Source organism: Patella vulgata, chromosome 6, assembly GCF_932274485.2.
Source record: "Patella vulgata chromosome 6, xgPatVulg1.2, whole genome shotgun sequence".
NCBI classification, from domain to species: domain Eukaryota; kingdom Metazoa; phylum Mollusca; class Gastropoda; family Patellidae; genus Patella; species Patella vulgata.
Window position 1 is genome coordinate 74,487,092 of NC_065884.2, and position 25,112 is coordinate 74,512,203.

At 35.0% G+C, this 25,112-nt stretch overlaps 1 protein-coding gene across 5 annotated transcripts in view; it reads right to left on the reverse strand.

The window, feature by feature from the left end:
- LOC126825198 (uncharacterized) overlaps window positions 1-25,112 on the reverse strand; it is a 118,988-nt gene that overhangs the window by 43,926 nt on the left and 49,950 nt on the right. For 2 of the 5 annotated variants that reach the window (XM_056101858.1, XM_056101857.1), the window contains exons 2-5: window positions 21,342-21,415; window positions 10,367-10,401; window positions 9,956-10,052; window positions 7,021-9,339 (exon numbers count right to left, since the gene is read on the reverse strand). In XM_056101858.1, coding sequence (XP_055957833.1) covers window positions 8,457-9,339; window positions 9,956-9,993 — 921 coding nt within the window. In that variant the 5' untranslated portion in view covers window positions 9,994-10,052; window positions 10,367-10,401; window positions 21,342-21,415 and the 3' untranslated portion in view covers window positions 7,021-8,456. Of the gene's footprint in view, window positions 1-7,020; window positions 9,340-9,955; window positions 10,053-10,366; window positions 10,473-21,341; window positions 21,416-21,655; window positions 21,729-25,112 lie in introns of those variants that run through there. The other 3 variants (XM_056101859.1, XM_056101856.1, XM_056101860.1) reach the window with 3 other exon arrangements.

Below are 25,112 nucleotides of genomic sequence, written 5' to 3' on the forward strand. Positions count from 1 at the left end.
TACAAACTAAAACAACATAATAACATTCTTTAAACACTATTTTATTAACTTGAATTTCCAATTTATAGAACTGTAAAAAATCATTACATGCTAAACTAAAACATTGCTGAAATGGCGCTTCAAATAAATGATAAAAACAAACGAATAACTTTCAAAATAAAAGCAAAAGTCAACATGAGCACATTTGGTAGGGGAGTTGTCTTTATACTATGGCTATCACTATAGAATTATAGACATGGTAAGGTTTGGGGGCGTTTGGAAAACTTGGACCATGAACATTTTGTGAAACATTTTCCATTTATTTTTCTGGAACATTAATAGTTTACCATATCATCTTGAAAGATATGGGGAAAGTATATTCTGCCAAATTTTATTTTCACCACAAGACTTCCACAAGATATTGCAAATAGAAAAAAATTCAATTTTTTCAAAAATTTCTTCTCAAACCTTCTTATCCCCCGGTGTGGTATCACATTTCACAAGATTTTCGCCTGTGGTGTTTTTTACTACAAGATATTGGACATATGTTATTTATTTGTTTATTTCATCTTGATGTGGATGATATTACGATAACGTATAAAGAGGTTTGTAGAATTTGGGGAATCACCAGCTAGAATGAAAATAAATGAAGTGAAGTGGAATTTAACGTAGCTTTTCTACAACTGGGATAATGAAGACGGACTTACGCCGTGTAGTGTGTCATGGAGGAGTTTTTGCTCGGACACCAGTGCTGCTTAATACTCTTTGTGGAATTCAAACTGCCAAGTAGTTTTTGAAGTAGATTAGAAAAGCACAATGTTTAAGACAGTGTTTTCCAACCTGGGGTCCGTTAAGTCAATAGCCGTGAAATAAGATAGTACGAAATGTTTGGCATTCGGACAATGAATTTCAGTCGGCTGATTTCCAGTCACATTTGTTCTGGTCTTCAGTTCAAAGCGGTATGCCCCTGCTCTTCTTCTGGAAATGTCTTTTCAATAGAGCCGTCTGTGGAAGTAACATTTCAAATAATCATTGTTCGTGACTTCTGTATAAACTCGCAATATCGCTATTCATATATTATCGTTGCTCAATAAATATGCTATTTGTGTACAACAGAGTCATAAGATACATTAAGATTAAAATCCTGTATTTTAAAAACCGCGACAAGGAGGCCTATATTTGCAGTTACCAAGCATCAATAAGCTAGAATAAATGTCATCATTGGCTTGATAAAGACGAGAGTATCATCGTCGACCAAAAACAGGGAGATAAGGGAGTCTGAGAAGAAATTTTTGAGAAAACATAATTGATTTTTATGTCCAATATCTTGTGGTCTCTTTGTGGTGACAAATTCCAGACAAAAACTCCCAAACCTTGTCATAAACGTTTGAAGTGTATCTATAATTCAGACACCATTTTCGTCTTCATACAAACAAACGTCTTTCATTTTCTTAGGCCATTAAAAACAATTATTGGTTTTCTTTTCAACTTGATGCGTACAGCCGGGAAATCGAAACCACACCAGTAGGCACAATGACAGACCCTCATGATACAGCGCGCACACGCTAACTATTCGGTCATTACCCCCACGCTTCTGTGCAATCGAAACACTAATTCGTTCCATAGAGACAATTAATGCGTTCAATGGAGATAATCAATTCGGTCAAACGAGATAGAAATTCGTTTAAACGAGATAGAAATTCGTCTAAACGAGATAGAAATTGGTTTAAACGAGATAGAAATTGGTTTAAACGAGATACTAATCCGTTCAAACGAAATAATTAATTCGTTCAAACAAAATAATTAATTCGTTCAAACAAAATAATTATTCGTTCAAACAAAATAATTAATTCGTTCAAACGAAAAATTTATTCGTTCAAACGAAAAATTTATTCGTTCAAACGAACAATTTATTCGTTCAAACGAATTAATTTATTCGTTCAAACGAATTAATTTATTCGTTCAAACGAGATACTAATTCGTCCAAACGGATTACAAAAGAAATTGTTTGGCACTAATGGGCCCTCGTAATATGTTGTGTAGTTTGTGTCACGATCATGAATCGTGTCCTCTAGTTTCGGTTCTTTTGTAACGATGTACAAAGGGCTATTCATTGTATTCAATTATTTATTTAACGGGTAACAAGTGAATAAATGAATACAATGAGCTTTAATGCCTTGCTGACATTTTTTTTTTGTATTTAGCGTATGTACGTCTTCATTAGCACAGTTGGAGCAGTAGGTCGTTAATCCCAATTTCGTTTCATTCCATTCAGTTTATCATAGCTAATTTTTGGGTGTTGCTAAAATGTGGAACGGAACAGGGAACGGAACTGAACTGAACTGAACTTACCAATTTTATACATTGTTTATATAATTTGTCATCATAACTTTGCATCGTAGCACATTTTAAAAGTATACCAAAAACGTACAGCAGTTATTATACATAACATGTCAGTAACTCTAACATTACAGGTATATCAGTCGTCGAGTTATTCATAGATTGTTCGTTTCAGTGATATTATACACAATAGGAATACTTACAACCATGCCTTACACCATGGTTGTAAACTAACTTGACGACAGTGGTAAACAATTTTGATAAACATATCAAATACCATATTCAGCAAATAACTTGTTGGGCCCGTATATGTCGCGTGATAGAAATAAAATGCTAATTGCAGACAGTTTTTGTTGTTTCGTTTATCTGTACACTTTTATTAAAGATATTATATCATGTTGAATAAAAGTCCTGGAACAGCTTGCAGACATTGCAAATCAAATCGTCTTTTTTTAAGGACAAAGGGACAACACCGATTTTAACAGAGTCTCAGATATAAAAGTCCATGTACGTATGAAATATAAACACAAACATATAAAGGAATGGTGTCATTAGCTTGTCTGAAATATAAACGCTAACATATAGAGGAATGGTGTAATTAACTTGTCTGAAATATAAACGCCAACATATAGAGGACTGGTGTAATTAACTTGTCTGAAAATTTCACCTCAAAATATTGAGTCGTTTGGACGTGAACGTCAAAACCGCTTACCCGGACACATAACCCTTTAAGATTTCGGGTCAATTTTTCCGTTGGGGGACCTGATAATATTTTGTTCCTTTAGAGGTCTATACAATGCTGTACTTGATAACGAATGGTAAATTCCATCTACACGTTATTTGTATAAAATAAACGTTTGATCTAAAAACTGTATAATACAGCTTGGGACACCGGTCTCCATATCCTGATGTTAAAGCATTGCTGGTTTAAGTTGTTTGAAAATGTGGCACGTATATTGAGTTAGTTGCCCAGCACTAGGGCAGAGGTTTGTAAGGGCTTTTCACACAAACTTAAGCAATTGTATTCTCCAAAATATAATCTAGATTGTCCCTTTAAGTATTATTGAACACAATCGACATGATATGACTTGATATCTAGAGAGTATCTGGTTAAACTTTGACTACCACATATTTTATTCTATTCAGATTCATTTAATTGAAACGAAATTTACAAATACCATCATCGTTTGATGTTAATCTGTACAATGAGATAAATGATTCGTCGTATTCATAAGCCCATATGTGGTCTTACTGACTAATTTCAGTCATTGATTCGAGTGGTGTGGTTTCCATTCCCATCCAAATTATTGAAATAAAATTGAACCATATGATAGACCCGAAATGACCTAGTTTGTGTCGATTGGACGTTAAACCCTATTCTCTATCTCTTTCCACCGAATAGGTGCTGAACACGGCCATTTCGCAAAGGACGAAAATACCAGAAATGCTTGATTGTTACATATTATGCGCTTTTAACAGATACATAACAAACGCGAATATTTGCGAAGGCGAAGATACGAAGTCAAACTGCTCTCGCGTTGGCCTGTTCGGTAGTGAAGGTCTTCAGCTACATTAGAACTATTCAGGTTGTGTCACGTTTTGATGATGGGCGTCCTTTATTCGGCGAAACCAGTTTTATTCTTATTTAAATTTCCCCGTGAATTTAGTCCCATTAGCATTTTCAAAGGATATGTCAGTTTTCGGAGAAAGCACACATGTAGTCCAATTTAACTGAATTTCTCCGGAAATATATAACCCTATAACGATTTATCAAAAATTTTTGTTTTTAATTTCAGAATACCCCCTCTAGAAAAGATTAGTTTCGTCCTTTTCTATTTTTCAAACCCACAGAAGTTAATCGTTTCTAGAGGGGGTATTCTGAAAATAAAAAAACAACAAAATATTTTGATAACTCTAAATAGGGTTATATATTCTGTGGCGTTAACTGGTGCCGGCAGAATGGTGCCTTTTACTCTTTGTATTTATACCCATTTACACTAAATAAGAACTATTTTTCATCTAGACATACTTCAAACACCTTTATTTATTTTTCTAATACTTTAAAAAAAATAAATGTTTTACGGGTTAATATCGCGAGCTCATTAAGCCGCACCGATGTCATTCCTTTCAGTGAATATTCACTGCTGATCAGTGAGGGCCCAACTCTGGGCCGAACATAGTTTGGCAACCTATTCGCCTACCTGCAGATTCGACCATCAAGCTAGCAACATTTCGGTTGTCAACCTATTCATAATAAACACCGGAATCGCCCAAACTCTTCTATATTTATCAACCAAGACAACCCAACGTTACATTGTATAAAATGAAAGTAGAATATATGATACCGTACACTATTGCCATATTAAGCTCTTCTTTTAGCTCCAAAAACAAGTTTAATTTCGGATTGTCATAGCATCTAACTAAATATATTCTTAAAGTTAATTAGACATGCATTATGCAAGAGCTAAATCTGCCTAATGCAGGTTCTTTCCTTGGGCCTGATATGTTATATAAACTATCAATTAGACATTTATTAGCATGACAAGACTATAATCAACTCTCGATGCCATCTTGTGTGTCCGATTTTTATTGGATTTGAATCCGATCTGCTGCTCAACGTCCGCTGAGGATTAAACGCAAAAATGGATAATTGAGACTTTGTTAATTATCGTGACAGCGGTAACAATGCCAATCGAAGCTACAGTGATTTTAAAATAGAGTGAAACAATTTGATTGCAAGTATCGGCATATTCCATTTACATCATTTAGTTATTGACTATTATAGTGAGAACTGCCAGCTCTTTTATCTTATCTCCCATAATGTATCTTTAAATAAGTTTTTCAATGAACATCAATAACAGCTGACACAATCATATTAAAGGAGTGCGCTCTCATACTTAACAATTTTTAAAATAATCTTTACACAACGACTGTTAATATTCCGAGTCAAAATTAGAATCATGGAACAATATTCTGAGGATCCAACTAAAAATATTTTGAAAGGTATTTAAATACGCTTGCCACATATTATTGGTAAAAGTTGGTCCAAACGTATTAAAGAGGCGCTCTCTCAAGCCCAAACATGGCCATTTTTCAATATTGTGAATCAGAATTCAGATCATACAAACATCTGATATTAAAACACATCTTTTAATCGAATGAAAGCATGGAAAGGTCATAGGTCAGGAGTGGCGGGCCATCAGGTCCCTGGAACCAGAATAAAACCAAATTTATAATCGCAAGCACAACAATTACACAAACATAAAAAAAGCAATTTCTCTCGCTGAAATTCTATGTGTGCTACTGTTTTCTGTACAAGACAACTTTCGCTTGGTTTGTTTACTTGACGCCGCCATGCTTTCTTTAAATGAATTCTGCGCACGCGTCGACCCGCTTTTATAGCCCGGAAATTTATTTATATGAACGGCGGGATGGCTCTTCTAACCGAGCTTCTCGGTCTGAAGAACGGGGAACTCGGTTAAAAGGGCCAGGCCGCTTTCTTTATAAATACTTTATGTAAATCAAACTGTATTTTAATAGAATGACGTCACTATCAGGGTGCCCGTTTTCATATAAACAGGCCCTTAGTGTAAAGAGGTAGTTTGGACCGGGGAGTAACATAGCCTATGTGGCATCGGCCTACCGCTTCCTGTTTTAGAGTTATACTACTTTCAATTCGTGCAGCATCGGGTCATCCGCTAGTATGCAGATACAGACATGATCTCTGTGTTAAAATTATATTTGAAATGTGTTTAACCGGTTCTATCACATGTGGGATAATGGCTGGGACCACTTTATTATGATCAAAAGAAAAACATGTTTTCTTAAAGATTATATATATAGGCCTACCAATTTTTTTTTTTTTCTTTTCTTTTTTTTTTTGCAAAATTTCAGTTTAATTGTTCTAGAACTATAGTAAAAGATTGTCAGACAAAAACAGTCTGAAAGCGAATTATCTGACAATATGGTTAAAACACAGATCCTATTTCGTTTAGTTTTTTTATAGTTCAAAATTTCGTTTTACTTGTCTTTACTACACTAGGATCTGTAAGAGTTGTTATCATTGACGTGTTCTGGATAATGTGAGGGATAAGCCAATGAAACGGTCTGTCACGGCGAGCTTTTGGCGTGTCGTGCAGGGAACTGTGGGTAATCCACTCGAAACATCACTGCTAATTGGTTAATCAATTATCTGACGTCATTGGGACAAAAGCCGCTCGTATGACCTCTGGCGCGAACTATCCCTACAACAAGTCAGATCTTCATTGAGTGTAGGCCATCGAAAGTATAAAAGAAACGAAACGAAATATAGATCTGTATTTTAATCAGATTGTATCACACCAAATTAGTTCTCACTCACTCTGTCTAATTACAGAAAGGGAAAATTTGAACAAGCTCAAAGTTCTAAACCATCTTCCCGTCCATGAAGTTCATAAGCAGATCGTAAACAGTTGCTACTACGTTCACTTCATTCGCATATAGTTTGAGCCCATTTGACAATATTTTTCAGAACTACGTTTTGAACGCATGGATTGGTTGCAACCGACCAGTTGCGTTTCTTACAGTCGCCATTTCGATGTACATGTACATCGCATTTCATTTAGTTGTGTAAATTATGATTGTTTCTAAATATGGTGAATATATAGGTTCAACACCAAAATTCAAATTTTATCTTAGGAGGAACACCAGTTGTTGATTCATTTAAAGATAAATTTTACATGATTTAAGATTAGTTTTATTTATTTCTAAATAAATACATATTGGACATATTAATCAAAATGATGGAAGGTAACTAGTCCAACATGGCCGCCCCGCATATTAATCAGTCTATTTGTAATCTATTAGGGTTAGGGTTAGGATTATAAGCGTTACGGGAGAGGTCATATAGGCCATGCCTCTTCCTCAATCCCTTTCAATTTCTGAATAAAATATTGTTAAAAAAAGTAATAATAATAATAATTATATACGGCGGCCATGTTGGATTTAACTTGGGTCCAATTTACCGCCAATCATTATCAAAACATATTCATTAATAGTTTCATACTAGACTCAGAACGATGTTGTGGGGGGAGTGGGGCGTGTCCATCACATGGGCTCAGAACGATGTTGTGGTGGTGGGGGGACATCACATAGGCTCAAAATCAATTGTCACCCATCATACTGATCAAAGGTCAAATGACGTCACACGTAGCCATGGTTTATTCTTTTATCATGAAAATATGCCCTAAATCGAAACAAAATACTCCTTCAATACAAAAATAAACCTACACAAATCAACTATGCCATTTTTTGTACTGGAAATATTAACGAATTATACATCAAGGTAAACTATTAAAACTAAAGAGAAACATTTAAAGTTCATCTTAAGGGGTCTTATTTGGTGTTGAGTTAACCATTCCCTTTTCAGCTGTGACACAGTGATCTTTATACTTTTCATCAAATTGGACGATCATTTAGGTGCATGAACTCTGCTAGATTTGATAATATATGATATTGACATTTCACCTCTGTATAAACTTGGTTTAGGCACGGACTGCCTACGATTTTATTAAACATCTAATTAATTCAATATGTCCTTTACAAGCTACACATGATATGTTTATAACACTAGGCAGAACTTCAAAGAGAATGTAGTAGTGGTCAGTGTATCATACTATGACCTGACAATGACATCCAAGGAAATATGCAGTGTAATTACAGATATCATAATTTGATAAAAAAAACAATACCATATATGGTGATCACCCTTGTCCATCTTCCCTAATTGTTGAACGCTATATAAGCAGGTGTTTACTGACAGTAAGTCAAACTTGGAATAGAGCTCCTACCGAATTATATCTATTTAATGTTCTTAATAAAGTTCTTATCAATTATACTGATCTTCTGTTATCTGTAGTGTTACATAGCATAATATACCTTACGCACGAGTTTCAAAGTTGTTATGTAGAAATTGTAATTGGGATGTGTTACGTTCTCCGCATCAAATTGCCTTATTAGCAACTATACCCTTTCATAAAACAAAGTTCTGTGTATGATATAGCTAGAATCGTTTATTGTTAAAACTGCTGATAGTGTGAAAATGATGATATCTGGTTTTAAGTGGACTACATCAATAGATTGATAATAAAACACACTCCCTAATCGAATGGAAGCATTGGAAGGTCATAGGTCAGGAGTGGCGGGCCATCAGGCGCTTTGAACCAGAATAAAACAAAATTTATAATCGCAAGCACCACAATTACACAAACATAAAAAGCAATTTCTCTTGCTGAAATTTTATTTTCACTTAGAAGAGCATCTTGTAGTTCTTCCATTTCCTCGTCATGTCTTAGCTGTAGCTCTCTAAGTTGGTCTTGCAACTGCTGGGCTACCTCGGTGATACTTGCTGCTACCTGATGAGGGGTGGAATTATGGATATCTCTTGCGTTGGATATCAGGGTACCAATATCTATGGGGAGTGTGATTAGGTTGAACACAGCTCCAACTATGGGCACAGCGTCAATAGCAGCTCCAACACCTCTAAGTGTGGCTCCAGATGCATCCAAGAGCACGTCCACCAATCTGACTAATTGAATTCCCGCCGTTACTACGCTACCAATAGGAGCCACGCCTCTTATGGAATGAATAAATAATCTAAAAACCTCCATTGCATTTTGATAATCCAGTACAGCCTGGTTATCTGCCTCGAGCACTTTGTTGCATTTCATTCTTGTGTTTTTACTAACTACAATATCGCCTATGGCAGCTCCAGCACTTGTGACACCAGATAGAACTCCCACGCCAGCCCCCGCCGCTGTTAAAACAACGCCAACTCCAAATAGGGGTATCGTTGCCAATCCAGCAATTGTTAAACCTGCTGAAACTACTCCACCAACGGCACCGGATATTTTACTGATCCTGACCTTGCGTTTGCTTGAGTTTAATTCATCGGCCAGTTCCAACAATGTGGCTACTGTAGCTTGTCGACGATTAACAAACCTAGAAAAATCGGCTTCAAGTTGTCGGATTCGTTCAAGCAACCTGGAAAATAAAAATATGAATTGAGTCATACGAATTTACGTGTACGTATCAGTGCTAGGTTAAAGTGCCGCTGTAAAATCGATTCCTTTTGGAAAATCGATCAGTACTTGTGTGTTGATTCTACTTCAGACAGATTATGTTAAAAATACTCTAAATATTGTGTACAAGGGGGGTAAATACAAACGCACCAGTCCAGAGTTATGGCCCTTGTTTCACTTTGTCGAACCTACTAAACATTCTGTCGACAAAGGTTATCTTCCGATATGCATTATTTAAATTAGTAAAGCGATTAAGGTTATTGAATTTCAACAAATTCTGATAACACTTCTAGAGCTACGACCCTTGTTTCACTTTGTAGAACCCTGTGAAATGCTCTAGCGACAGAAGTTATCATCCAAACTATATGGAATTGACATCAGTGTCTTGTAAATGTCCCTTTTACCAAAAGCTTTAATATTGTCTTGTTTTGTAATATCATAAATGACGTAGTTAATGACGTCACATGTACTTACTGTGACATCAGTGTCTTGTAAATGTCCCTTTTACCAAAAGCTCTGATATCGTCTAGTTTTGTAATATAATAAATGACGTAGTTAATGACGTCACATGTACTTACTGTCGTCGTTGATGTTCATTTAGTGTAGCATCAGCCATGGAGGTGCGTCAATATAATGTATGTTGATACGCCCTCTTTTCTACAGATCGAATATTCCCTGGAAATTGCAAATAGTGAGAACTGTCAGTCCAATATCCGGTTCTAATAGTAATCGAACTAGAAATTATTTCACAAAAATTCTACTCAATATTTCGTTTCAGTTTTAACAATTCTGACAATAAACCCAGTCTAAATAATGTTTCGATAAACCACACAGTAGTCCAAGCAAGGCTCACATGCTGGTAACTGACGAAATAGACCACTGCACACAAGCAGAGCTATTGGATTTAAAGGAAATAATTTCCGTTACAACTATCGTATCACAAACATTTAAAATCACATTATTCCAGACTATAGTAAGTACATACTTACCGGTGTCTCAGGTATAATGCTGAACTATATCCAACCTGTAACGAAGATTTGAGAGACTTGGTTGTTCTATTTAAATACTTCCGTGCTTGTCGTTATAATAGAATATCTATGAATAGTCAGTATTTATATTCAGAAATTAAATGAAATGAAATGGGGTTTAACGTCCTACTGTTCTGCTCCTAAACTGGGCTAATGAAAACGGGATTTATATTCAGAAATAAACCCTTATATGGTATGGAGACCGTATAATATAGCCCAAGCAGCAATACCACACAATTGGAAAGACTTAATAAATAATCATTCAAATCTTGATTATGTTCCCGAATACATGTTTAAAATGGTTGACAATTTATTAACACCAAATGATTATAAAACCATAATTATGTGCCCGCATTGTTATTAAAAAAGTGAATGTGAAGAAGACCCCAAACATATCAACATTGATTTTAAAATACCACATTATGTTATCTGGATCAAGGAAAAATTAATTAAAACTGGTGACACTTTATGTCCTTCTTAATTGTAAAGAAGAAACTGAAGATATTTCATTTATTTTACTCATGTGTAGATATATCAATATTAATTACACTTATTTATGTATTATTAACACTGATATTGGCTGTACTGCGCCGATGTCGGGGCAACATTTCCCTCACAGCATACTGTATTGCGTATGCCTGTTTTCATTAGCCAAGCAGGACGTTATTCCCCATTTCATTTCACTTGTATAAAAGTTAACCACAAACGCCAAGAAACCGCGCTATACATGTCAGCGTTATATTTGTTAAAATGATCTCCTATTATGATACATGTCAGTGCATTCTATCGGAGTAACTCTAAGATTACACGTATACCAGTCGTCGAGTCCTTCATAGATTTCTCTTTTGAATGTTATTGTATTCAATATGAATACTATTTTGATCTAACTTGACGACCGTGGTAAACAATTTTAAAAAATCCTAACATCAAATACCATACTAAGCAGATAACTTGTTTGACTCCTATACGTCGCGTGATTCTTATCTTAAATTTTCAGAATTGAAACGGGGGGGGGGGGGGGTGAATAGGTAACATTGCATCACACTTCAAGTGGTGTTGTTTCGATTTCCCGCTCGTGCGTGACATGGTTTGTCCAACCTTGTGGGTTTTATCCGGGTACTCCAGTTTCCCCGCCCCTAATACTAAAGACTTGTACGCCCAAACTGACTATTGAAATGGTGTAAGAATCATATGATAGTCATGAATTGACTTAGTTTGTGTTATGCCCAAAATTTGCCATATACATGTAAATGTATTGGAAAGTGATATAAACGAATTTTGTGAAAATCTCTAAAAATTAAACTTAAAGGAAGCACCAAATCCAGTTGAAGTGCCCCACGTTCAAGAAAAGGCACCCTCTGTGTCCAGTAATAAATAGGGCCCTTTGTCTTCAAGACAAGACTCTCTGTGTTTGTGTCCATGCGTGTGGCCCATCATTCACTAGTGCACATAGGCCACGTTGTTTTTGTTATCCCTTTTCAACACACTGTGCGCTGAATTCGATGCCTGGATGTTGGGTGCATACTGATATCAATACCCAGATCCCTAGTACACATTGGCGTGCATGTAAAATAACTCTTGACAGTTGAAATTTCATATGTCAGAGCAAAATTTCCTTACTGGCATATTGCATTCATTAGCCCAGTCGGGGTAGAACAGTAGGACGTTAAACCCTATTTCATTTCATTTCAATGCGTTTCACGTTTATTTTCCCACCACAAAGATTTTTTTTGTAAAAAAAAAATATATTAAAATTGACTTGGGTGGAAATTCTGAAAAACAAATTATATTAGAAATGACTTGGCTAGAAATTAAAATCGACATAGGTGAAAATACTATTAAAATTGACTTGGGTGAATATTAAATTATATTACAAATGACTTGGGTGCAAATTATGAAAAACAAATTATATTAAAATTAATTTGGGTGAAAATTCTAAAAAACAAATAATATTACAAATGACTTGGATGGAAATTAAAATTGACATCGATGAAAATTATCAAAAAAAAAATAAATTATATTACAAATGACTTTGGTGAAAGTATAAAAAAAAATTATGTTACAAATGACTTGGGTGGAAATTAAAATTGACTTGGGTGAAAATTATAAAAAAAAATTATATTAAAATGGACTTGTGTGAATATTTAAAAAAAAATAAATGATATTATTTTTCATGTCCCTTGTCTATAATGTCCATAAAATATCTAAACGATCGGTTAATATTTATTATTTTATAAGAATCCAGTTATTTATATTTAGGTACGTTTTGATCACATTTGTGGACGTTTTTCTTTTGTTCGTTTTTAGTTTACAAAGTTTTTATTGTCGGCAAAAGCTACCGAATTGAGCGATTTTTGCATTTTACAATTACTGAAACTAAATGAATCATTTATAAAATTGATATTCCGTTTTGGGATTCAACTTTCACAACTTTTAAGAATCCGTTTGCGAGAGAACCATGCAGGGACCGGCACATGGTGGGTGATCGATTTTCACCATTTGAATTTATATATGATGGGTAACCCCTCCAAACCCCACTGCCACAATTTTAGATCAATCGAACCATTTTTAGAGTGTAGAAAAATATTTGAGATTTTAAGACCGAAAAAAATCATCATTTTTCGGCCACTTTTCAATTATGGCTTACAACTAAACTACGGCGAGTAGATTAATGAAGCTTTATAGGGTAGCAGATATGGTTAGTAAGTATACATTCTGAAAGTTTGATGGACTTACGTTGAGCGGTCTTTGGTATAGAGACTTAGTGTTGTAAGGTACCAAAATATCTATCTGTTTATCTGTCTAATAAGTATCTAATCACGAAAACAGAGCTCACAATTACACCGTTAAAATTTTTAAAAGCTAAATTTACTGTAAATGCCAAAAGAGCTGTTCTTGGTAAATACAATTAACCTCTCTAGACTATTTTTCAACATTTTATTAATTCGGCAATATAATCTCATGATCTAGTAGAAGGCTGATGAATTTTGGAACAGCAAATCGTAAAAACTAAATAGTGTAGTAGTCATGTACATCTGTCTATACTTGACAAACAATTCAAGCGATATTTCAAAAAGACAAAAACAAATAGTATATGAGAGTAGGGTCACTATTGTAGAATACTCCGCGCAGTGTTTCGTTTGATGAGACCTAATCCCACTCAACACTGCCGTAATGAAAGCAAATTTCTTTTCCAAATTATGACTGGTCAATAGTCCGATCAACAGCCAATACCTAACTGCGTAACAATATCATTCGAGTTTAAACAGAGCTCCAAATATGTTTACATAACGTTAGGTCATGATTCACGAAATTTATTACGTCCAATTAACCAGTGCATGGCAGAATATTGCAGAAAAACTGATTGCGCGATAAACGAGGCTATCAAAACGGCTACAATGCAAACAATACTGTTTGGAGACGAACAATACTTTCACCCTTTTTAATACCTTAAATCACTCTCCAAAATTTTAGGGAAGACCCCAGATAAAACGAAAGACGATTTGATTGAACGGGAAGAATAGACACACTCCCCAAAAAACATAAGTATTAGAAGTCAATCCAGCAATGGCCAGAGCGGTATTTCTCGGGCTATTGCTTCAGGAATATGCTATTGTAGTTTCTTTCGGATAACTGGCTACTAAACCGCATTTTATTTGTGCAAAAGACGGGGAAATGAACAGCTGATTTATATGGCGCATGTAATACATGTACAGAGGCATGTCCACTGCACATACAATTATATTAATTTAATTAATCCTGATAACAAGATGAGTTTTAAATCTTGATGTAAAACAAGAAAGGATTTAATGATGATTTAATTATCTCTGGAAGATTGTTCCGCAGTTTAGGCGCATTCACTGATCACGATCCGTATCCAAATCATTTTAATTTGCACCTTGAGCAAATGATGACGGTTTGTTCGGCCGGAGGTTACGCGAGGGAACTTGTATTTGCATAAGGTTAGATAAGTATATTTGAGCTAAGCCATTCACACACTGATACGTCAAAGACAGACTTTTGAAGATGATTCTTTCATGAATTGGCAGTCAATGGAGTGATTACAGAAAAGGAGTAATATGAGAGTATTTTGGTGATCTGGTAAGAATTCGAGCTGCGGTATTTTGTACAAGTTGATTTTTTTAATATTGGCACCAGATGTTTCTACTAACAGGCTGTTACAGTAGTCAATCCTTGAGAATACCAAAGAACATAAAAGTGTAGCAACTGCTTCCTGGCCAATGTTCCTGGATCGAAGATAACAGTTTCGAAAAATTCCACTAATGTGACTACATGCTCAAATTGGACCCTAAGAGGACACCTAACTTCTTCAGAGTGTCTCATGGTACAAATATTGCATCTCGTACAACCATAACATTTGAACTTGTATTTTTGCAGATGTGTATTTGCACCACATAACATACATTCTGATTTAATTAATTCAATTAAATTCAATTTCAACATATTTCTTGCCATCCTATCTTTAATCTTAGAACTAGTATTCTAGTTCTATGCCTTAATGTCATGTGTACAATTAGGGGATGGAACAGTTTTTGAAAGGGAATAATTTGCGATCAGCTGTGTATCATCTGCATAGTTGTCCAAAAGGACTGATCCTTGTGGAACTCCCGAATGAATCATCTGGACCGGCCCAACACAGGGTTGCAGGAAGTCGGTTGCTTGGGGCATTATCTGGCCTAATAATCCATGCAATGAATGATTTTATTGGAAAAATGAAGTAAAAAATGTAGTCATTTTCTTCAAGTTCGACAATCAAATTTAATATGAAAAAAATCCGTGCCAGTCATTTTGTCAAAACCAAATATTAGTATTAGTAGTCCTCAACTTCCAATATTAATAGAATTGTCCTCAGTCCCGCAGTGGGTGAGATATAGCATCATGAAATTTATATGTTTTAACATATCGCAAAAGCTACGTCTCAAAATAAATTCCTCATAGCCTCTAATTGTTTCGGAAAAATTTAATACTATAGTCATATATACTGAAGTAGTAGACAAGATCATTCATAAAACAAAATTTAAAAAAAAAAATCAATAGGCAATTTATGGGAAGCATTTGAATTTTTCGGGGAACGCGGTGTGAAATTATAAACCGATACACGGATAAATTTAGTTTTGATTCTTCGAAGACTGTTGTAAATTATCGGAGTTGGTGGGGTCATGGAATTCTATTTTTGCATCAATAATCCTATTCATGTTTTTTCGCTATGATTATTTGAGCCAACATTTCGACATAGAGTGAGTCAGCTCTCATTTCAATTTCAAATGAAAGAAATGTCTTTATGGCTGTCAATCAAATTGTTTTCTTGTTTAACACAATCGACAGGATATGACTCGATGTCTAGAGAGTATCCGGTTAAATTTTGACTGTCAAATAGTTTGTCCTATTCAAATTCATTTAATTGAAACGAACCTTACCGTAATAAATATAACTAGACCTGCGATGCAGTGGTGACGGGTGTCGCCGATGCCTCATTACCCTTGAAGTGACCGTAGCAAGTGTTATAAAATAGACGCATAATTAGCCAATAAATCCAGCAATATCAGTTTCAATTATACAGCGACGACTTGACACCATGATATCACTTTCGTTATCAACAAAATAAATAAATTGGATTTCAGAAATAACCACTTCAAATTGTCTTTGCATGCCAATGAAAATGAATAAAAATTTGAACATAATTAATCCTTTAAATAAAGTCTTATTAAAGTGCGAAAACCTTTAAATTCCTCACAAAATTGTCTATTTCTCAACAAGGGAAGATGTTATAAACATTCTTTAGATATTTTTATGATCATATTGTTCTCCATTGAAATCAAAATTTCATAATTGTATACCAATATAGAATATCACTTACTTCGAACAAATATTTGTGTTGGAGGCTGAAATTATTGTTTTTGCCAAAATGACATTACTTCCGTTCATAAATAAAAGTGTTAAATTAGTTTTATGAATTAATAAATGGCATTGTGACACTATCCCGTGTCGCGGTACCAAAATGACTAAGACTGTGACACTACGGTATCGTTGTGTATACGGCCCGTGACACTAGTCAGGACGTTCACGTTGTGCATAATATGATCAATTAACTCTGGTACACTTTTTACGTTAACTATGTTTTTATATCTTTATAACATCCATAATACAACGATTATATACAGGAAACTAAAACACACAGCTATGCCATTAAATATAAGCTAAATATAAGTTCTCTATTCCCTAGCTTGTGTTTTGCGACGGTGTTTACCAGCCTCTCAGTCTGGGTGGGTTTTGGGTATGATTTTCCCCTCTCGGACAGTGAACATTAGCCTGGAGGTGGTACATAAGGAATGACCTGTCTAGTCGTTTGGATGTGACGAAAAACCGAGGCCCCATGTACACATTGGCGTGCACGTAAAATATCCTTTGACAGATGAAATTAGATATAAGAGTAGACCGTAGCGCCGATGTCAGGGCAACATTTCCCTCACAGCATACTCTATTGCGTATACCTGTTTTTATTAGCCCAGTCGGAGTCGAACAGCAGAACGTTAAACCCCATTTCATTTCATTTTTATAAAAGTAAACCACCAACGCCAAGAAACCGAGTTATACATGCAAGTGTTGTATTTGTTAAAATGAGCCCCAGTTATTATACATGTCAGTGCATGTCTATCAGAGTAGCTCTATACCAGTCGTCGAGTTATTCATAGATTTCTATTTTGAGCTAACTTGACGACCGTGGCAAACAATTTTAAAAAAACATAATAAGGCAGATATCCTGTTTGACTCGAATGTACGTCTCGTGATTTTTAACCTTTAGGAAGCTTTCAATAATGTATAGAAATAAAGACGAAATAATTTAGTTTATACCCCCAGTGATTTCATACTCTCATTGATACTATTTATCAATATCATCATTCATTAATTGTACGTACATTGGCTTGTTCATGTTTCGGACACTTTCACTGGAAAACCCACGAGGTCATATATGACCAAGATAATTACGGCCTTTACCATATTAACATATTGTAGTGTTTCTGTGTCGGTCACATTCGGTTATTATATTACAAATGACTTTGGTGAAAATTATAAAACAAAAACAAATTATATTACAAATGAAATTAAAATTGACTTGGGTGAAAATTATAAAACCCAAATTATATTACAAATCACTTGGGTGGAAATTATAAAATTTACTTGGGTGAAAACTATTAATAAAAAACAAATTATATTAAAATTATCACAGATGGCTTGGGTGAAAATTAAAATTGACTTGTGAGAAAATCCCCCCCCCCCCCCAAAAAAAAACAACAAATAATATTACAAGTAACTTTGGTAAAAATTCTAAAAAAAAAATTATATTACAAATGATTTAGGTGAAATTCTAAAAAACAAAATAATATTACAAATGACTTGGGTAAAAATTCTAAAAAAAAAATTATATTACAAATGATTTGGGTGAAAATTCTAAAAACAAATTATATTACAAATGATTTGGGTGAAAATTCTAAAAAACAAATTACATTTCAAATGACTTGGGTGGAAGTTAAAATTGACACGGGTGAAAATTCTAAAAAAACAAATTATATTTCAAATGACTTGGGTGGAAGTTAAAATTGACACGGGTGAAAATTATAAAAAAAAACGACAAATTTTATTTAAAATTGAGTAAGGTGAATATTAAATTATATTATAAATGACTTGGTTGGAAATTATGAAAAACAAATTATATTAAAATGACCTGGGTTAAAAAATTTAAAAAAAAACAAAACCAAATTATATTAAAAACAAATTTTATTAAAATTGACTTGGGTTACAAATGGCTTGGGTGGAAATTAAAATTGACAAACTATATTACAAATGACTTGGGTGAAAATTATAAAAAAAAATATATTAAAATTGACTTGGGTGAATATAAAAAAAAAAATGATATTATTTTTCATGTCCCTTATCAGCCACCGTATAGATTGGCTATAATGTCCATAAAATATCTAAACGATCGCTTAATATTTATTATTTTATAAGAATCCAGTTATAATATCATTTTTGTAATTACTGTAACTAATTGAATCATTTTTAAACTGATATTCCATTTTGGAATTCAACTTTCACAACTATTAATCGCTAAAAAAAATAACAGTCCCACAAAAAGCGTTCGAGGACTAGAATATACTCGCAAGACGACTTGTAAAATTTAGATCTTGCATAATACCTTTTAAAATGTACCGCTCGCACCTATCTATAGACAATTATGTTGTGATTACGAGTTAACTATCTCGTAAGTAAGTTTCGTTTATTGGTTTAGTGGTACACTTTCAAGTTAATAATGAAACAAAAGTTGGGGAACAAAAAGAGATACGTCACCATTTCTCGGGGAACGCAGTTTGAAATTAAACCTATACACAGATAAATTTAGTTTTGATTCCTCGAAGACTGTTGTAATTTATCGGAGTTGGTGGGGTCATGAAATTCTATTATTGCATCAATAATCCTATTCATGTTTTTTCGCTATTTCAAGGTTTATTCAAAGACGAGTAATTCTGTACAGTTTTCAGTCAATAGTTCGGCATAGATTGAGTCAGTTCTCCTTACAATTTCAACTACGAGAAATGTCTCTATGGATCGAAAATGCAGACGCTGCAAATCAAATTGTTTTCTTTTTATGTTAAGTATTATTGAACACGAGGGCAGGATATGACTCGATATCTCGAGAGTGTCCGGTTAAATTTTGTCGGCCACAGAGTTTTTGTCTATTCAATTTCATTTAATTGAAACGAACCTTACAATAATAAATATAACTGGAACTGTGATGCAGTGATGACGGGTTTCGTCGGTGCCACATTACCCTTGAAGTGACACATCTTCCCGTAGCAATGGAAACGTTAACAGATTTACACAATGAGCATTGCACAAGTGTCATAAATTGAACGCATAATTAGCCAATAAATCCAGCGATATCAGTTTCAATTATACAGCGACGACTTGACACTATGATACCACTTTCGTTATCAACAAAATAAATAAATTGGATTGCAGAAATAACCACTTCGATTTGAACAGAATTAACCTTTTATACAAAGCCTTATTAAAATGTGAAAAAGCTTTAAAATCCTCACAACAATATTGGCTATTTCTCGGTAAGGGAAGATGTAAGAAACACATCTTTGATATCTGTGTTTTTGTCCATTGAAATCAAAATTCTATACGAATATGGAATATCACTTACTTCAAACAAATATTTGTTTTGGAGGCTAAAATTATTGTTTTTGCCAAAATGACATTACTTCCGTTGATAATGAAATGTTAAATTAGTTTTATGAAATCATATATGGCATAAGGTATCACATGGGGAAAATTGTATGAAAATCAAATAATATTTGACACTTTTGTAAACCAGAAACCATGCAAAATGACTTTTTAGAAAATCGTCTATTTCGTCTCAATTGAACAAATTACAAACCATGTTGTGATATCTATATGGCCATGTCCTTTTTATTGATATGTTGATTTAAACTGAAAGTTAAAACGTAGCAAGTAATTATAGTGATAAGAAATATTGTTTTAGAAGGTAAAAAATACTCCCATTTTTCGAGAAAAGGCCGTCTCCCCCGGTGTCAATGTTCAATTGTAATCAATTTGACATAACACATATTTGTTTTATGCATCAAATGGTATCACTTTTATGAAAGTACAATAGTAATGGACTCTTCTACAGGTAAAATAACGTGAAAAGTGATTCATACACATTTGACTATTTCTCAGCAACTGCTCATATTACAAACTAACTTTGACTTAATGTTACAAGTTTATGGAAGTTACGAGAAATATTTCAAAATAGGAAAAGCCCGAATCCATTGTAAATATCTCATATTTTACATCTTTATTCACCTTTAAATCGAAATGGCGCAAATACAAAACCGGCAATTAAACAAAAATATGAGCCCACATGTTGACATATTCTGTGCCTGTAGTAGGGGCATTGATCTTGATCTATCAGATTTGTAAAAATTAATATTTGCTTCTAAAAATTGTAGTTTTGGGCAAAATTACGCCACTTGCGGTGCCGACAGGAAACTTTATCCTAAATAAAAACAGTTGCGAAAGGGCACCACGGGACATGTGTACTTTAATTTATGCAAATTTGGCTATAAATAATTAACCTAAAACCTATAAACTGAATTAGCCAATGGCTGCTAAGGAAAATTATCGAGACAAAAATTGTTCACTTTTTTGCTCAAATCAGATGACCCTATCACACTAGGTAAAATGCCACAAAAGAATATTCATCAATAAAAAAAAAATTGTCAAAATTTAGCGATTAATAACGGATTCTACGAAAATCAAAAATCTAAAGTATAGTGGCTATGTGCCCTATCTCCGGCTATTTCAAAATGTATCAAATGTTAAAATCTGATCATTATTGTTAATAATACGGCAATATTTAAAAAAACGACAACAAAGTTGATTTTGGACTTTTCGTATTGTAGTAGAACGTTCGAAACAGTTTTTATCTGTAAGTCACAATCACTTTCTCGGTAAAACTGAAGGCATCTGATCAAGAGATATGATCAAATTGGAAGAAAAATAATAATAACAATCAGAAGAACATAAGTAATAACAAAAACAATAGTGTTTCACACACAAGAGAGAGAGAGAGAGAGAGAGAGAGAGAGAGAGAGAGGGGGTTGTTATTTAAATATAATCAATAATGCCCATCCCTCATGTGTACAGGGATAAGTAATTAATCAAACAATATATATTCTACACGTATACACCTGCAATGTAGAAATACTTCTTACTTGGCGTACAGCTCATTCTAGTCCAGGCCGAGGTACGGAATAAAAACCACAAACTTGACCCATTTTATCCTTACGAAGTGTTGACCAGTTGTGAAATAATCGAATTAAAAACAATGAAGTAGGCACATACTTACCAGTGTCTCGGGTATGATACTGGACTATATACAGCTTACCAGTGTCTCAGGTATGATGATGGACTATATCCAACCTGTAGCGAAGATTAGAAGTGGTTTGAGAGACTTAAAATACTGCCGTGCATGTCGTCATAATAGAATATCTATGGATAGACAATATTTATATTCAGAAATAAACCCTTGTATGGTGTGGAAACTGTATAATATAACCCAAGTAGCAATACCAGAGAGTTGGAAAGTCATGATATATACTCATTTAAATGGGGGACAATTTTTAACACCAAATTATTTTAATACGATTATTTTATACTCACTGTTATTAAAAAGTGAATGTGAATAAGACCCCAAACATATCAACATTGATTTTAAAATCGAACACTATGTTGTCTGAAAAACATAAACTGAAGATAGTATTCATTTATTTTACTAGTCTGTAGATGTATCAATGATATTACATTCATTTATTTTACTCATCTGTAGATATATCAATATTAATTACACTCATTTATGTTTATTAACAATGACATTATTAATACTGATATTGACTGTATATATAACATGTTTTATGTGATAATCTGTCCCCAATCTACGACAGTTGTCCACGTCCCTGTAAGTAAACGACCCTCTCTTATATATAAATATGCAATGCCAGAACTAAGACACATCTTAATTTAATAAATAATTTTATCAAGAAATTCACCAAAATATTAATTTCATATTAGGCCATTCTTGCACATTATGTATATGCTGTGTTCATAGGCGTACGGGATCGATGAATGGTAAGGGAACAAAACCTGAAATGTTCCAAAATATACTATTCAAAAAAAGTAGGGGATATTTGATTTTGGGGGCATAATACTAAAATATGCAAATGACTACGAAAAAAGTCACTATAGAACCTAACAGAAGAAACATTTCCAGTTACATGTGACGCCCAAACGCACCAATAACTACCGCATGGAATGCAGGTGATGCTTGGGATCATCATGGGGGTCCAACCCAAGATTTGCACGACTCTGACTTTGAATGTTACAGTCATTGTGGCATTGAATTCCAGGGTGGAAACATCAGTTTAATTGTTTTAGTGACCAGAAAACAAATTTTGATATGCGTCGGCTTACCCAAAATGAAAGGTTACGTGCCCTTGGCATGCTACAGATCGGCACAACACAGGCGGTTGTGGCGCGGACGATGAATGTTTCTCAGTCTGTCATAAGCAGGCTATGGTCCAGATACCGTGATACACAATCTGTACAGGACAGATCACGCTCAGGTCGACCAAGGGCGACAACTCAAGCCCAGGATCGATTTATCCGTACCTTGGCCTTGAGAAATCGTGTCATCACAGCAAATAAGATCAGCGCTCGTCTTCAAACAGACACTGGTGTGAGAGTGAGTGGCCAGACGATTCGGAATCGACTGCATAGGGGTCACCTTCGCGCCCGACGTCCTCGCGTGATCCCTTGTTTGAGAGATCATCACATTCAGGCAAGACGTCGTTGGTGTAGGGATCGTCAACACTGGGATAATCGACGCTGCAGCAATGTGATGTTTTCAGATGAGTCAAGGTTCACTGTTGATTTTTTGGACAGACGTAGGAGGGTGTGGCGTCGTCGAAACGAGCGCTTCCAAGACGTTAACGTCATCAGACATGATCGATTTGGGGGTGGTTCTGTTATGGTGTGGGGAGGCATCACTGTTGCTGGAAGAACGGCTTTACATGTTGTTGCAGGGCGTGTTACAGGCCAGTACTACCGGGACAACATCTTGGCAGTCCATGTTGTGCCGTTCGCACGACGTCATGGCCGCCGTTTCATCTTCCAGGATGACAACGCAAGATGTCACAGGGCCAGGATCGTTACAGGTTACCTCCAACAACAGAACATCACCACATTACCTTGGCCAGCACTGAGTCCCGACCTCTCCCCCATCGAGCATGTCTGGGACATGCTTGGACAGAGGTTACGTCAACGTCAACAACGTCCTGCCAATGTCCAAGAACTTGCTGCTGCGTTGCAACAGGAATGGGACAATCTGGACCAAAATGACCTTAGACGTCTCATTAGGAGTATGCCACGTCGGATCAATGCTTGTTTGGCAAACAGAGGAGGATTTACCCGTTACTGACTTGGTTGTGATGCTGTGGTAACTTTGCTGTTTGACCCCGGGTATCATTTTACCCTTATAATGGTCAGTCTGTGCCTTACTTAGTCTAACGATCATTTGGAATAAATCGATGAATGTGAACTTCATTTCATTTTGTCATTTGTTTCTTCGTCAGTTTCATTAGGTGACTTTAATAACACTTAAAAATCAAATATCCCCTACTTTTTTTGAATAGTATATGTCGGGTTCTCCCAACCAAGAATGACTCGAATTCCATTCAACTAATCAATCGTTTACAGTCCACGTAGAAGGAAGCGTCGCGAGAAAATTTTGAAAATTTAACTGTCACTAACACGTGTCCCTGTTATTCCGGTCTGTGAATACAAGCTATCCCGCCTGTGAATACACCAACATCAATGTGGTCCGATATAGCCTGACTTTAAAGGTTGACCTCAATCCCAAACAACCTATCAATTTTCACGTAGTTTCCAATTGTTTTGCAACCGAAACCCCACTTTATGCCGATTGATTTCCAACAATCCAATCGGAGTCTTGTAGTAGCATTAGCAAATAATATTCGATGCCCGATAAATGTGTTACATAATGACAGTTGAATTTATTAAAATATTCTGATGTTGGCCATTGACACCCATGATGGCTCTGACACTCATTAGTCATACCATAATATAAACTTATAGCTGATTCGTGTTATGTAATGTCCGTTGTCTTATAAGCAATCTGTATTGAATCTTAAATCTGATATGATGCAGTAGGCAGATGTGTAATCTTGTGAGATCGTTGTCTAGAAGGGTTTATAAGCTAGAATCGAAACCTGGTCAGACAAGATGAGACTAGGCGAGGTCGTCTAGAAGTTAACAATAAAAGTATTGTATGGAGCTATAAACAGAGTTGAGTTTTGAAGAACGAATACTGTAACAAATGTCAAACAAACTAAAGTGGCTCCAGACAAAATGTTATAAGTCATAGTCAATTCAGTACAACCTCGTGGTATACAATTAAAATAAGAGAAAAATTAGTGTTTTATTCGATTTCGGGCGTTTTATTTTGTGAACTAGAGGAAATACCAATTAGTGTTTTATTCGATTTCGGGCGTTTTATTTTGTGAACTAGATGAAATACCAATTATGGTTTTCAATTTACACGTAAGTTAGGGGGCAGTGGATATTATGTATATATCTTATATGATATGTCACGATAATGAATCATGTTCTATAGTTTCGATTCTTTTGTGACGATATACAACGGCCTATTCATTGCATGAAGTCATACAGAAGGACTAGGGTCAGTGTGTAGGATAAGTGGTGGGTAAGACGCTGACTCGCTAGCCTGGAGGTGGTGCAGAACGAATGGCCTGACAAAGACATCTGTCTAGTCGTTTGAATGTGACGAGAAACCAAGGTCCCATGTACACATTGGCGTGCACATAAAAGATCCTTTGGCAGTTGAAATTAGATATAAGAGTAGGCCGTAGCGCCGATGTCGGGGCAACATTTCCCTCACAGCATACTGTATTGCGTATGCCTGTTTTTATTAGCCCAGTCGGAGTCGAACAGCAGGACGTTATGCCCCTTTTCATTTCATTTTTATGAAAGTAAACCACCAACTCCCAGAAAAAGAGTTATACATGCAAGTGTTATATTTGTT